At 39.6% G+C, this 13685-nt stretch overlaps 1 protein-coding gene across 1 annotated transcript in view; it reads right to left on the bottom strand.

Moving 5' to 3' along the window:
• Positions 1–12311: 12311 nt before the first annotated feature.
• The window catches only part of MBD2 (methyl-CpG binding domain protein 2), an 81960-nt gene continuing 80586 nt past the window's right edge, over positions 12312–13685 (bottom strand). The window contains exons 7-8 of the mRNA XM_027769937.1: positions 13558–13681; positions 12312–12788 (exon numbers count right to left, since the gene is read on the bottom strand). Coding sequence (XP_027625738.1) covers positions 13570–13681 — 112 coding nt within the window. The 3' untranslated portion in view covers positions 12312–12788; positions 13558–13569. The remainder of the gene's footprint in view (positions 12789–13557; positions 13682–13685) is intronic.

Raw genomic sequence — 13685 nt, 5'->3', positions numbered from 1 at the left:
TGTCATTCCGGCACACAACTCAAAAAAAAAAAAAAAAAAAAAGTGTTAAGGTTGAGCCCTGGACATGGTACAGTGGTAAAATCCCTGCAAGGCTGACCCACATGGGAAAGCTGCTGGTTCATGTCCAGAGACCTCCCCAACTACACTGAGCATAAACGTGCCCACAATCCTGGCCGGCTGAGGCTGGGGTAGATTGCAGCACTGGGACCCTGACAAGGGTGCTGTATCTCTGTCTCTCCCTCTGCCCCATCTCTCTTACTCATGGGATAAATAAACTTTAAAAAAATTTTAAATGTGTTAGGGTTATCAAGTTTTGATGTTAAAACGGGATGGAGTATTTTTTTTCAACAGGTGAATGGATTAAAAAGGGATAAATAAACATTTAGAACAATAAAAGAATGAACTTCTGATATGTGAATTATTCTCACATGTGTTATGCTAAGTGAAAGAAAACCGACCCATAAGTTTACAAATGGCATGTTTTCATTTACTTGACATTCTAGAAAAGGCAAAACCATAGGAACATGGAATAGGTAAGTGGTTGACAGAGTCAGGGTAGGAAAGGGGCTGACAACAAAGGAATAGCACCAAGAGTTCATGGAAGAGTAGAAGCCCTCTTCATAATTATGTGGCATACATCATGGCTGTTCATTTGCCAATACTCATAGAACTGCTTTCAAAAAGATGGAATTCTGAGTGCATATAATTTTTAAAATATATTTTTAAAAACCCTTCATGTGCTCAGGAGCACTTTAAAAATTTTATCCCACCCACCCCTCCTCCATTCACCTCTGGAGATTGACATTTACTTGAAAAGAAAAACAAAATGCTCAGACATCTCGAATCTACACCTTTTTAAAAGAAAAAAAAAAAAAAATGAATGTTCCCACATGGCCGATCACACTTTGAGTCCCGGACCTGATGGTTTGAAACTCATTCCTGGATGTGTGTGTGTGTGTGTGTGTGTGTGTATGTGCCCAAAATCCCAGGAGAAGAATGGAGAAGGGATTGTAGCGTGGCCACCACCACCCCCACCCCGGGAGGGGTGATTTCTCACTTTCCCTCTCATTTTGTCTATCTGTCTCTCTCTCTCTCTGACAAGCACATGCACCCTAAAACAAAAACTTCTAAAAAAAAAAAAGAGAAAGAAGAAAGACAGAAAAAGAAAGAAAGAAAAAAAGAAAAGAAAGGAAGGAAGAAAAGAAGAAGAAAAAAGGAAATAAAAATAAAATTTTTAAAATGAATGTTTTAGACTAGGGTTTTGACATAACTGACATCTTTAGGGACTAGACTGTGCAGCGGTATGGTTTTTAGCAGCATCCCTCGCCTCTACCCAAATGATGTCAGTAGAAATTGCACACCCCTCCCCAGTTGTGACAATCAGACATGTTTCATCACTGCCATAGTTCCCTGTTGAAGGAGACAAAATTACCCTTGAATTAAAATTTATACTAATTTTTATAGTTAGTTTATAAAGATGTACATGTCAAACTATATATGGTATACTTGGAGATTCAGTTTTCTAACTTAATTTTGATTGGATGGATAGATGAATGATGGACAGGTAAGTAGATGATAGATAAAGAAATAGACACAGAGAGAATAGGACAGAGTTTTTTTCCACATTATCTTTTTTTTTAAGATAGATTTTTGCTATAGGGTGTATGTGCTCACCAGAGAGACAGAGTGAGAGACAGAAAGTGAGAAATCACCTCCAAGGGGGGATGACCATGTCCCAATCCCTCCTCCTCCATTATCCTCTCAGGATTTGGGGCATGCATGCACACACACCCAGTGTGAGTTTTAATCCACCAGGTCTGGGACTCGAACCATGGTCAAGTATGTGGGAGTCCAGCAACGTAACCATTACTCCAACTGATGGCCCCTTTCACCTTATCTTCTAACTCTGGACCTTCAGGACTGCCCAGGTATGATGACTAGTGCAGAAACAATGCATCAAGATTTTTCCTCCTGTCCTATAACTTGAGTTGGTTTATCCCTTTTATTAGAGTTATAAGATTAAAACCAAAAAACTCCTCATGCAATGTAGATAAAAGGACAAATAAAAGGGTCTAACAAATATTAAATTAAAGATAAGGAATACCTATGCCTTTGTAATTGCTGTAATAATTAAGTATTATTGCTGAAGTTTAATGGAGATCATTGCTTTTTCTTTCCAGGAGATAAAGTGTTTGCAAGATTACTCAGTCTATGTCCTTGGTGTTTATTCTAAAACCATTTGTTTGCTCCAGGTTAAGGGAGGGAAAGCAATTACGTCCTAATTATCTCATATAATTTGTGAAGAAGGCAGTAGAGAGCTTTTCTTGCTCTTTTTATATGATGACTGTAAGGAAGTATTACTGCATAGTAAGAATAAACATAAAAACTAAAGTTTTAATGGAATGGAATTAAATGAAAATGGTTCTTTAAGTGTAATCATTCTAAAATATCTAACTATTAACTTGATTGTCAACAGAATTTTTCCTAAAGACCCTAGTAGTAACCAAATTAGTATCTGCTACCAAAATATTTTTTATAAAGTATATAATATTTGGCTTGCACCCTCAGCTGCTGGGGATATTCTAGGTCATCAATGATGAGAGTATCCTTTTTTAGGAGAGGACTGGTCACTGGATTTTAGGGTGGGAACAGCCACACCTGCCAATGTCAGTTCAGGGCTGGCCACTCCAGAAAAATCAGCTATGTGACTTAGGATGGGAGCTTTTGAGGTAGGCAATATCAGTCAATCTACAGGTCTACCACACAGGCCATCAATCAATCAATCATTCCTACATGGTGAAGCTCCAGTAAAAATAAAAACAAAAACAAACAGGGGCAGTAGGTGGTATGGTGGTGCAGGTGCTGGACAATCATGTGGCTGACCGTGGTTCAAGTCCCGGACCTAGCAGCTTGCTTTCTCACTTTCCCTTTCTCTCTCTCTCATCAAATTTAAATAACAATAATAAAAATAACAAATGGAATTAAATAAATATAAAAAAAAAACCCTCTTCTGGACAATGAAGCTCAGGTGAAGTTTTTCTGGTTGGTAATAAACATTCCAAGCTTATCACACATTGACATCAAAAGAGGGTGTGGTTTTATGCCTTCAAATATTACATTGGGCTCATGCCAGTTTCTAACTTGATTAACTCATCTTCACATTCATTTTTAAAAGTCATTTTTCCTACCCTCAGGGAATTTTCCATCTAGGTAAGATGAGAAATATTTGAGAAACAGGCAATATGTAGTCATATAGAATGTGTTGGGCAGAGTCATGCTATCATGAAGAGACAGGCCAGTGGCAAAATGTATTTAACAAGCCTTTAAGAAAGCTCTGGGGCTTCAGGAAAATATAGCATTTGTACTGATTCTAAGAAAAATAAGCTAGTTCTAAAAGAAACCAGTAAAAATTAAAACATGAAGATAAGGGGAAGCATGACACAAAAGAACAGTAAGCAGTCTGAGATAGAAGCATGAAGCAGGTGTTGCAGTCGACTCCCCAACTTCTGTATCACTCTCACATGATTACTCTAAGCCATCTCGAGTCATTCTAACCACTTTTCTCAGGGACTAGCTTAGGAACAAGCACGTTACCTGCTTCTAGCTAATGAGGTATATGGGGATTTGTAAAAAGTGGGCATAAAAAGTCTTTCTTCTCCTGGCATTGTTAAATCTGCATGTCACTTGGGACCGCGTTGCTACTAAACTGAGGATGGAGAGACCAGAGCTAGAAGATGACACAGAAGCAAAGCTGGACTGTGATGCTTTTCCCTGGGGATCTGTCCTGCTCTAGGATTGTCTTTTAGATATATTTCATATAAATTTCCTGATGGTTGAAGCCACTTGAGACAGATTTTGTTACTTGTAACTAACAAGGTATGGCAGACAGAAGCCCTCCTCCCTCTGAGCATTGTAGGTGAGGGGAAATCCATGCATTAATTCTTTTTAAAAAAAATATTTTATTTGACTTTACTTATTTATTATTTATATTTGACCAGAGAGGGACAGAGTGAGAGAAAGAAAGAGTGCAAGCCACCAGGTCCAGGACTTGAACCATGGTCAGCCATGTGGGAGTCCAGCACCCTTAACCACCATGCCACCTGCCAACCCCTCCGTGCCCTAATTCTTAGAAATTATAATTAGGTTACATGGCACAAGTGCCTTTGCAGATGTGATTAAAGTTGCAGACCTTAAAATAGGAAGATTATCCCAGAAGATTTTATCTGGGTGGACTCAATCTAATCTGATGAGATCTTAAAACCAGAGGTCTTTCTCTGGTTGGAGTCAGAGTCACGTGGCAGAAGGGGAGGTCAGAGTGTTATAAAACTGAACTAGGACTTATCCTGCTCTGTGAGCAGCCAGCCTCTCAGAGTTGAGAACCATCCCTGGCTAATGGTCAGCAAGAAACCTGTCCCACAATTGCACATACCTAATCCAACCAACAACTTGAATGCACCTGGAGCAGACTCTGTCCCAGAGCCTCTGCATGATGTCTCAGGCTAGCCAACACCTTTATTTCAATCCTGTAAGACTCCAAGCAGAGAACGGGCTGTGCCAGGATTTATGACCTCCAGAAATTGAGATAAGAAGCAAGTTTTGTTTTAAGTTACTAAATGTGTGGATTGTTACAGCAGCAACAGTAAACTAATACATGGTGTCTGTGTTAATTACAGATTTCAATTGAGAGTACTCACAGTTCAGGTGTATAGACAAAGGGTCAGAATGTCATTTGAGGAATTGAGACCTGACCCAAAAGGATAAAAGCCCATTGTAAATGCGACTCAGAACATCAGATAATCTAACAAGTATATGAGAAAGATCTGATATGCAAAATGGATATGGTCATATCCATATGCATATGGAAATATGCAAAATGGAAGAGACTGGATAACTATTAGGTCATCAGGGAAGTCATGACATAGTTTCCTGTTTTTCTATGCAAAAAATGCATCATGATTTCCCGATGACCCAATAGAAGCAGGGAGAACAGATAGAAATCACAGAAGTTATCCAAGCAGAGGTTAACAAAAAACCCTCACACAAGCAGTAGCATATGAAACTGTGACAACGGGAAAGAAAACCTGACAGGGCTTCTAGTAACTAATTGAGCATCAGTGTTCAACACTAAATTTGAAGTTTGAGTATGTACACTTCAGCACTAGCTTAACATACATAAACATGTTTTACATATTATTTATTTAACAGTCCCAGAAGAAGGTATTATTAGGATAGGTCCAAGAACTTAACACCACCATCTATTGAAAACGTGGGCCCTTGCTGACTTTTCAATCCACCATCTTTGCAGTGTCAGCTTTTCATCCACGTGTTTGTCTCTTCAAGATCACACAATAAATACTTAAGATCCAAGCGTCAGGTCCTATGTGGGGCCATCAGGGTGGCCCCAGTAATTTGTGAATGGTTATAAGGTTAGCCAACCTTCTGTGTCTGCACACATCAGATGGTTAATTAAAGAAATGGAGAGCCAGCAGATGGCATGGTGGTTAAGGTGCTAGATTCCCACATGGCCACCATGGTTTGGCTCTCAGACTCGAGAGTCTCAGACATTTACTTATTTTTAAAATAAATGTTTTTAAAAAGTGGAAAAGGCAAGTTTTGCTTTTTGAGAATATGAATGAGGTTTAATTTGGGACATCAGAAGTAACAAGAATATTAAGTAGACATGTTTGTGAGAGTATAAATCCATTGTTACATTTACTTCATCCCTAAATCTCCTCTGAGATAACCCATCAGGGAAAAATCCCTGAGTAGTTTGAATTCTATTTTTAAACTAGCACTCATATTTCTTCTTGCCCCTCTACTGGTCTTTAAGGATATGACAAGCTCAGTCTGGTGCCACAGTAAGTAGCAAGATGAACGGCAGTGCCGGAATCCATGTGGTCAACCATGGTTGGATTCCATGATGGTTTGAAAACATGTTGGGTACAGGCACTCATGCCTAAGATCCCAAGGAGCAGCTGCAGGACCATAGAAGAGGGATCATGGTGTGGGAAGATCCTGTCAAGAGAGTTCCTCTCTTCATCTCTCTTTCTCATGTGCATGCACTCTCTACTATAAATAAGCTTTTAAAAAAAAAAGAATATGACAAGGAAGACTTTGTATCTCAATTAGAAAGAAAGAAAGAAAGAAAGAAAGAAAGAAAGAAAGAAAGAAAGAAAGAAAGAAAGAAAGAAAGAAAGAAAGAAAGAGACTGTGACAGTTCCCTGAATGAATTTCAAGTTCCAGGAAAGTTGAACATGTTTTTGACTCACTGAGTAATAATGCATCTCCTCCCCTGACTGTGTTAAGCATTTTCGGTGTTAAGTGACTAATTCATCCGCTTTTCACAGCAGCTTCTGATAAACCAGTATCTGGTATGTTCCAAAATGCCACAATAGTTCTAAAATAAAGTCATTGCTGCAAGGTTGTAGCTTTCTTATATATAATACTATTAAGTGACTCTGTTTGGGGGCAACAAAGGAGCAAAAAACAAAGTTTAAAAGAAGGCATTCATTCCCATCATAAATAGCACATTCCACCATCTTGGTATTTGTACCTTTCCCTTCAAGTTTCCAAATGTTTGTTTTCTTACAGCTATTGTTGGGCCTAAGGCCTTTAAATAAACTATACTATGTCTAGCAAGGCATTTTCATAGCTTGTTCCCAACCTCCCCAATGCACACACACACCTCTCTGTTTTGGTTCTTTTTAGTCTTACGAGTATCCATTCATTCTCTCAGTAAAAACCAAGGAAATTAAAAAGTATATTTTAATCCCTAAAAAACTCCAAGGTTTTTGTCTGTCTTTTGGAATAATTTATTACTATTTATGAAATATGTTACCTACCATACATGGGGCACTGTTTTAGGTACTTTGTTAACTAGCATTAATCCATCAAATCAAAACTACAACTATTCCTAGCTAACCCTAATGCAGTTGACTGGGGTTCTCTGCTCACCTGTGCAGTTTATAGAGGCAATGGGAGCATCCATTTTGATTATCATCAAGCTAAAGGTGATCTGAACGTGTATGTGCCAGTATAAAGTTCACACATGCCTTCATGGGTTGAGTAAAATCACTGGGCCAGCCCTCAGTGGCTCATTCTTCTTTGAAATACAAGCCCTACTGAGAATTTTAGGGAAGCTACGGATACCACCCAGTAAAGTACAGTCACAAAATCTTGCATACATCAGCAAGAGGTTGGCAGGCTCCTTGACTCCAAGTGTATATGGAGACCAAGAAGGAGTCTTGAACCGGAGTAATGTTCTCAAAACTTTTAAAACAATAAAATCTGTAATGCCAGCCCTGTGCACTGCAGTTATAGTGACTGGATCCCGCATAGCTGACTGCAGTGCAAATTCTGGCCCCAGCAGCTTGAGAAACACCTTGGGTATGTGTGCGTGCATGCCCAAAATCATGACGGGAATGAGAAATGGAGGAGATAGGATTGCAGTGTGGCCACGCAGTGTGGCCACGTCCCATTGGGAGGTCTCTCTCTCTCTCTGTCTTTGACAAGCACAAGCACTCTCTGGCAATAAAAAAAAAAATTAAAAACGAACAAAAAAAACCTTAAAATAAAAAGTGTATGTTCTCAATTTGTGAATATTTCTTTACGATTATATACTTGTACGAATGTATGCATAATAAAACATTCAAAAATTCAAATTACAAAATGAAAACAAGTATTTTCCCACCTGCAGTGAGTGGACCTGTGCACCTTCAGCATGCACGAAGCCCAATTTGAAGGGTCTTTCCCTGGGGACTATGGCCCAGTCAGATCTTGCTGCCAGATTTCTCAGAACATGAAGTCTACTAAGAGACTTGAACAATCAAAAAGCTGAAAATATCACAGCAGAAAGAAAATGCTAACCCCTATATAAAAATAATCCCAACATTCTTGGATAAAGCTGTATCCACTCAACTCTTACGGAAGATAAATAATCCTAATAAAGATTTCCCAGCAGTTCGCTGGAAAGGCTTTGCTTATTCATATACAAAAGGACCAGATTTCCTATAAAGCATCACTGCCCTGTATAAGCTTTCAGGCCAGTCATCCCATACTTGATAAACCTGAATATGCTGCTTTCTGTCACAGAAAGGCAGCTTAAGACTTGAGTGGTGAATAGTGTTGAAAAGGTGCATAGCATTCCAGAAACAGCCCCCTCTCAATACCTTAGTAGCTTAGGTAAGTCATTTAACTTGCTGGGTCTTAGATTCCTAAACTCTTAAGGTAGGATAAGAAAAAGAGTATGTACCTATTCAATGGCTTATCTGTAGGTTAAAATTTAAAGATGACATTAATGGAGAATAAAGTCTTCTGTAATTATTAAATGTCATGTTAGAGGAAATAAAAACTTTGTCCTCCTGTCATTAACAATGAAAGCCAAGTAACCAACTCGCAAAATTTACACGCACGCTTACAGAGAAAATCAGTGTCAAATTAATATTTAGAAACCGATCCCAGACACTTAAGACTCAAGCAGATAGCCCATTACTCCAAACCCCAATCCCACAGCCATTCCTAGCTAACCCTATTGCAGTTGACTGGGGTTCTCTGCCCACCTGTGCACTTTGTAGAGGCGATGGGAACATATTCTGTGCAGGAGTTGGACAGACATCCCTGAAGTGAAGGCAGGCAGAGAGAACTGTCATCGTCTTGATGAAGAACTGGAAGCTGTGACCTCACACAGCACAGGGCAGCCTCCTGACTCCGTAGGGACGACTTTCAGTCCTTTCTATTCACTAGATAGGCTGAAAGGATGACTGACCAAGTCTCTTAGTAGCAATTAATCTCACTGGATAAGCACTGGAAGCTTTGGGACCCTACACCCTAATGTGAAGCCCCACGTGTCTGGAAAACACAGGCCAGAGAGGTCCTTTATGAAGGTGACTTACACAAACATTTTTAAAGCTTCAAAATTTATTGCTGTACATTTTCTCATAGCATTTACTATGGAAATACTAATAGTGCAAATATTTATTTTGGATGTTATAGCATTTGAGAGATCACAAAGCTTTTGGATGTATTTTGCAGTCATTTATAAAGAACTATATTATTCAACTTAAATTATTTTAAAAACTCAAACAAGTAACCTTATATTTAAAGAGATTATATAATGCTCTCTAGATCTCCTCTCTAGAACAAGAACAGCAGTAAAATCTTGGAAGCCACTGGGCATTCCCTTCCTTGATAATACAAACATCTTCAACATGTTTCTGACTGCAGGACTCTTATTCACAAATTCATTCAACAAATATTTATTGACAAGTTAGTACGTGCCAGGCACTGGGTAGGCTCTGAAGACATCAGGATGAAGAGACACAATCTCTGCTTTCATGGTGCTCACAGTATAAGAGTAGAAACAGACATGCCCCTCCCTCCAAATAAAAGTACAATACAATACAATAAAGTGCTTCCATGGAGGTATTTACAAAGTGCAATGGAAACCTGGAAGAGTGAAAAGAACATCTGCTTGGAGAAATCAAGAGATCACTTCACAGAGGAGGTAGCCATCGAGCTGAGACATGACCAATGGTGAAAAATCTGCCACACCGATAGGGAGACAAACATTTCAAGCAGAGGGAACAACACATACAAAGACAGGGAGGCCCGAGAGGCAACTCAAAGGAGCAAGTAAACCGGGCTTTGTTTTTGGTATTGGGGATTTTTTATTTATTTATTTATTTTTTAGCTAAAGGTGCAATGAGGACAGTGGCAGGATGAAGCTAAACAGATAGGCAGATACAGATCATGAAGAGCCTTGGACCATTCTTCCATTTATTCAGCAAACATCTACTGAGTGTTTGCTATGTGCCAGGCACAAGGCGAAACCCTGGGGCTACAACAGGAACCGAGACAGACGCTTTCCTTGCTCTCATGGAGCTTACATTCTACTAGAGAGACAGACAAAAAGTCAACAAATAAATTACAGCTTTAGAAAATTTCTACAAAGTCAACAGTGCTGAGGCAGGAAATAAGTGTTGGGTAAGAGTGGTTGGGAGTTATCAGCAAATGCCTCTTGAAAGTGACATAAAACTGACACCTGCGGGGATCAGAACAACAGTGTGCTCCAGTGCAAGTGCCCACCATGCACCAGGCACTGGGCTGAAACAGTATCTCACCAAATCCTCACGACGCCTCTATGAGGTAGGTAGCAGTATGCCTATGTCACGGAGGAAGAACAGGCTCAAGGAGAGTAAGTAACCTGACAAGTCACACAAATGGCAACGCCAAGATTCAGACACAGGTTTTCCTGATTTCTTAAACATTATTCTGAACCGCATACAAAGTGAGGGCTTCTGAACCGGGAAAGGAGAGCCACAGTGGCCTGTTTTGAGGATTATTCTGATGAGTATGAGGAGGAGAAAGAGGGAGGGGGAGAGGGAAGAGGAAGTGGACAGGAGAGAAAAAGGGAAGCTGAGAGTGCAGAGGAAAGGAAAGGAACTCACATAAAGGCGTGGTTGCAGGATGGGGAAGTGTTTGTGGAGGTGCTGTTAACAGCTCCAAGACCAATGGGAAGGGGAAGCAAGGTAAAGGGTAGGATTAGAATCACCCCTGGGCTTCTGCCTGGGGAACCTGGAGAAGATGATTTATTTTGCTCAAGGTAGGGAATGCAAGGTGTTGGTAGGGATAAAATGATGAATTTAATTTTGTACATGTTGTCCTGTGGGTATATGGGAAACACTCTGTACTTTTAAACAGTCCTCAGTGGGACCTTATGTAATGGCTTTCATACCTTCTTCTCCGCCTGAGTAAAGTATTTTTAAAAAAGGAAAAAAAATCAAAGTTTTATATGTGTATACACTGTGTTTTTGCTTTTATAAAGCTGTGTATATTTTGGTTGGATTGCTATGTATAAAGAATATATGATCACCGACATAAACTTACCCCAAGCCCGTTTACAAATGAAGATAATGGACTTGGGGTGGAGAAAAGGCTTTTGAGATATATTCTAGGTAGTCATTCTAACTCTTAGAATGAAATCAATATGTACTCTTCCACCCCACCCACCCCAGTTGGGAGTGTGATGGGCCCAGGACGGGCACCCTCTACCAACTGTCTTCCCGGACGGAGTCTGTAAGTTGCCCTGTTAATCCACCAGCAGGCCTACAACAAAGAAATTGGTGGCCTAAAGCCCAGGGATCAAAGTTAGATATAAATCAGAAATTCTAAGTCCTTCCTGCAGTTCAGCATGAAGGTCCAGAAACAGAGCAGCCCTAACCTAGCCAGTCACATTGCTCTGACCACTGTCCTTCTCTCTCCCTTCCCTAGGAATCGGAGGGGAGCTAGAGGTAGTGGCGATAAAATGCACAGGAACTGACCACATTGTTTCACATCTAACTTTAAAAGAACTTGAGTTAAATAAAGTATTTAAACCTTTCCACATGATAGCATTATTTTTGCTCTATTTCTCAAAATTTCCTTTAATTGGCTTATTTCCTCCCTTCCTTGGCATCAGATTAATGTAAATATGCCTTGACTTTAAAACTCATTTGGGACCAGCAGTTAGCGTAATGGCTGTGTCGCTGAACTCCCACGTAGTCGACCACGGTTCAAGTCCTGAACCCGGTGGCTTAAACTCAGGCCAGGCGCGTGTGTATGCGGGTCCAAGATCCCGAGAGGAGAACAGAGGAGAAAGGATTGCGGCATGGCCATCCCCCCCGGGAGGTGATTTCTCGCTTTCTGTCTCTCTGTCTCTCTGGCGAGTGCATGCGCCCTGTAACAAAAATCTCTCAAAAGAAAGAAAAAAAAAAATCTCATTTAACAATGTAAAGCCAGTGTTAGTAATTAAATATCAAGACATTTAAGTGGTAATAAAAATTATGCTCCTGTGTTTCAACAGAAAAGAAGTTAATACTTTGCTGGCTGGGCTAGTGACGTGTTGGTTCACTCAAAAACTGCCTAGAAGTTGCCTCTCAATGTGGCAAAGGATCTGACCCAAACCTGTTATGTTAATAAACTAGTGAATGCTAGAAAGTGAAAAACTTTCTAGAAAAAAACAACAAACACAGACTTTTACTGACACCTGAAGAGTACTTGTGTACCTAACTCATGCCCAAGGGAAGAAACTATTTATAGAAACTATTAAAAGGGCAGGCAAGAAAAAGAAAATACACATGCTAGATGACAACTCAGAAATTCTTGTGAAAGCGTAATTCTCGCGATGTCCAGAGACATACTGCAAATATAAGAACTACTTTCCAGCACCTCCATTTGAAACCTAAGGCCCAGGGATCAATGCTGAATGTATATCAGGAATGCTAACGGCTGGCTATTTACTATGTGTGCTCTATAACAGAAAGAATTCCAATCCGTCTGTGAATATAATCATTTATTTGTCTTTACAGTGATGATGGAAGAATGTACAGGTGTCTTTTTTCAATAAAGTATAAAAATCTGTTTATATACAGTGAAGTCACAATAATCTTTAATTGGGAAGTTTATTTGGTACTCCTGATCTGTTCATATTAAAACTGTGGGGAAAACAAATATTTTATGGAAGTGCTACATTTCCAGTAGATTGCACCTGGCATCAAAAGCTTGGCTTCATCTTAAGGGTCCTGCTTGATATTACAAAAGACTAATTTTAAGTCCTAGGACTCAAAATAAACATCTTTTTTGAATAATAGATATATACATCAAAAATACATCTAAAAAGGCATTGGTTAGTGCTATTACAAAGCTCTATTTATGTGCTCGGGTACATTTTTTTCTTACAGGTGAAACCCAGTGGAAATATTTTTATTCAATTTCTAGAAATTTGCTCTTGGGGAATCTTGGTCGAAAGTTACCTGTAAAGGAAAAACAAACAAACAAGTAATTCAATGATTTCTCAAATGAGGAGCCAGCAAAACTCAAAACAGTAATTAAAGGCTAAATTTCATTTAGAACCATGTTTTTACAGCCTTAATTAGCATTTAGCTACAGTACTTTATAAAAGTGTACAACATAGCACCTCATGGTTTCAAGTTTTTTTGGTTTTGTTTTGTTTTGAAATGAGAGACAGAGAAAAAGAGAGAAGAGAAAGAGATTGATTTTTTACAGGGTCTTGCCATATCATGATCCTCCTGTAGCAGCCTCCTAGTCTGCTAAGACTACAGGCCATGCCATGGCACCTGTCCTGCTTAGGTTGAGCCCAGAATTGAATTCAGGCCTCCCATGTGGCCTTAGTCTCTCAGTAGTAGCATCTTGGCAATGTGTGTCAACATGGCTGAGTGACTGTGTTGTTTTGATGATACCCTTTAATTCTCATTTCATTTTCCAAAGAAATTGTATATATCCCTTTGTAGTCTTAGGTAAATAGTTCCTTTGTTTGGTGTGCTAGAGGATGCTTTACATTCATCAGAGAGAGACAGAGAGAAAGAGAGGAGAAAGCACCTCCCCTCATGGGGAAAGGTCATTGCAATTCCTTCCTCTCCACTTCTTCCTCCTTATGGGATTTTGGCACACACACAACAAGCCTTTTTTTGTTCCCCTACTGCTGAAAAGGCTATAAAGGGAACATGAGAAGAAAAAGAAAACATCTTAATTCTAAGTCTGTCTCTCTAGGGCTGAGTTTACCTGATCATATTCTTAGGCCTCATCTCCACTGTCCATCTCAATGTCCATCTCTTCTGTATCAGCAGCTCGTGACAAGATGTCAGCCATCAGTGCTTCCTCTAATTTTTTACGTACTTGTTGTACACGCT

The sequence above is a fragment of the Tupaia chinensis genome, unplaced genomic scaffold, assembly GCF_000334495.1.
Source record: "Tupaia chinensis unplaced genomic scaffold, TupChi_1.0 Scaffold000098_2, whole genome shotgun sequence".
Lineage (NCBI taxonomy): Eukaryota > Metazoa > Chordata > Mammalia > Scandentia > Tupaiidae > Tupaia > Tupaia belangeri.
The sequence above is the reverse complement of the archived record's forward strand: the minus strand, read 5'-3'. Positions and strand labels throughout refer to the sequence as shown.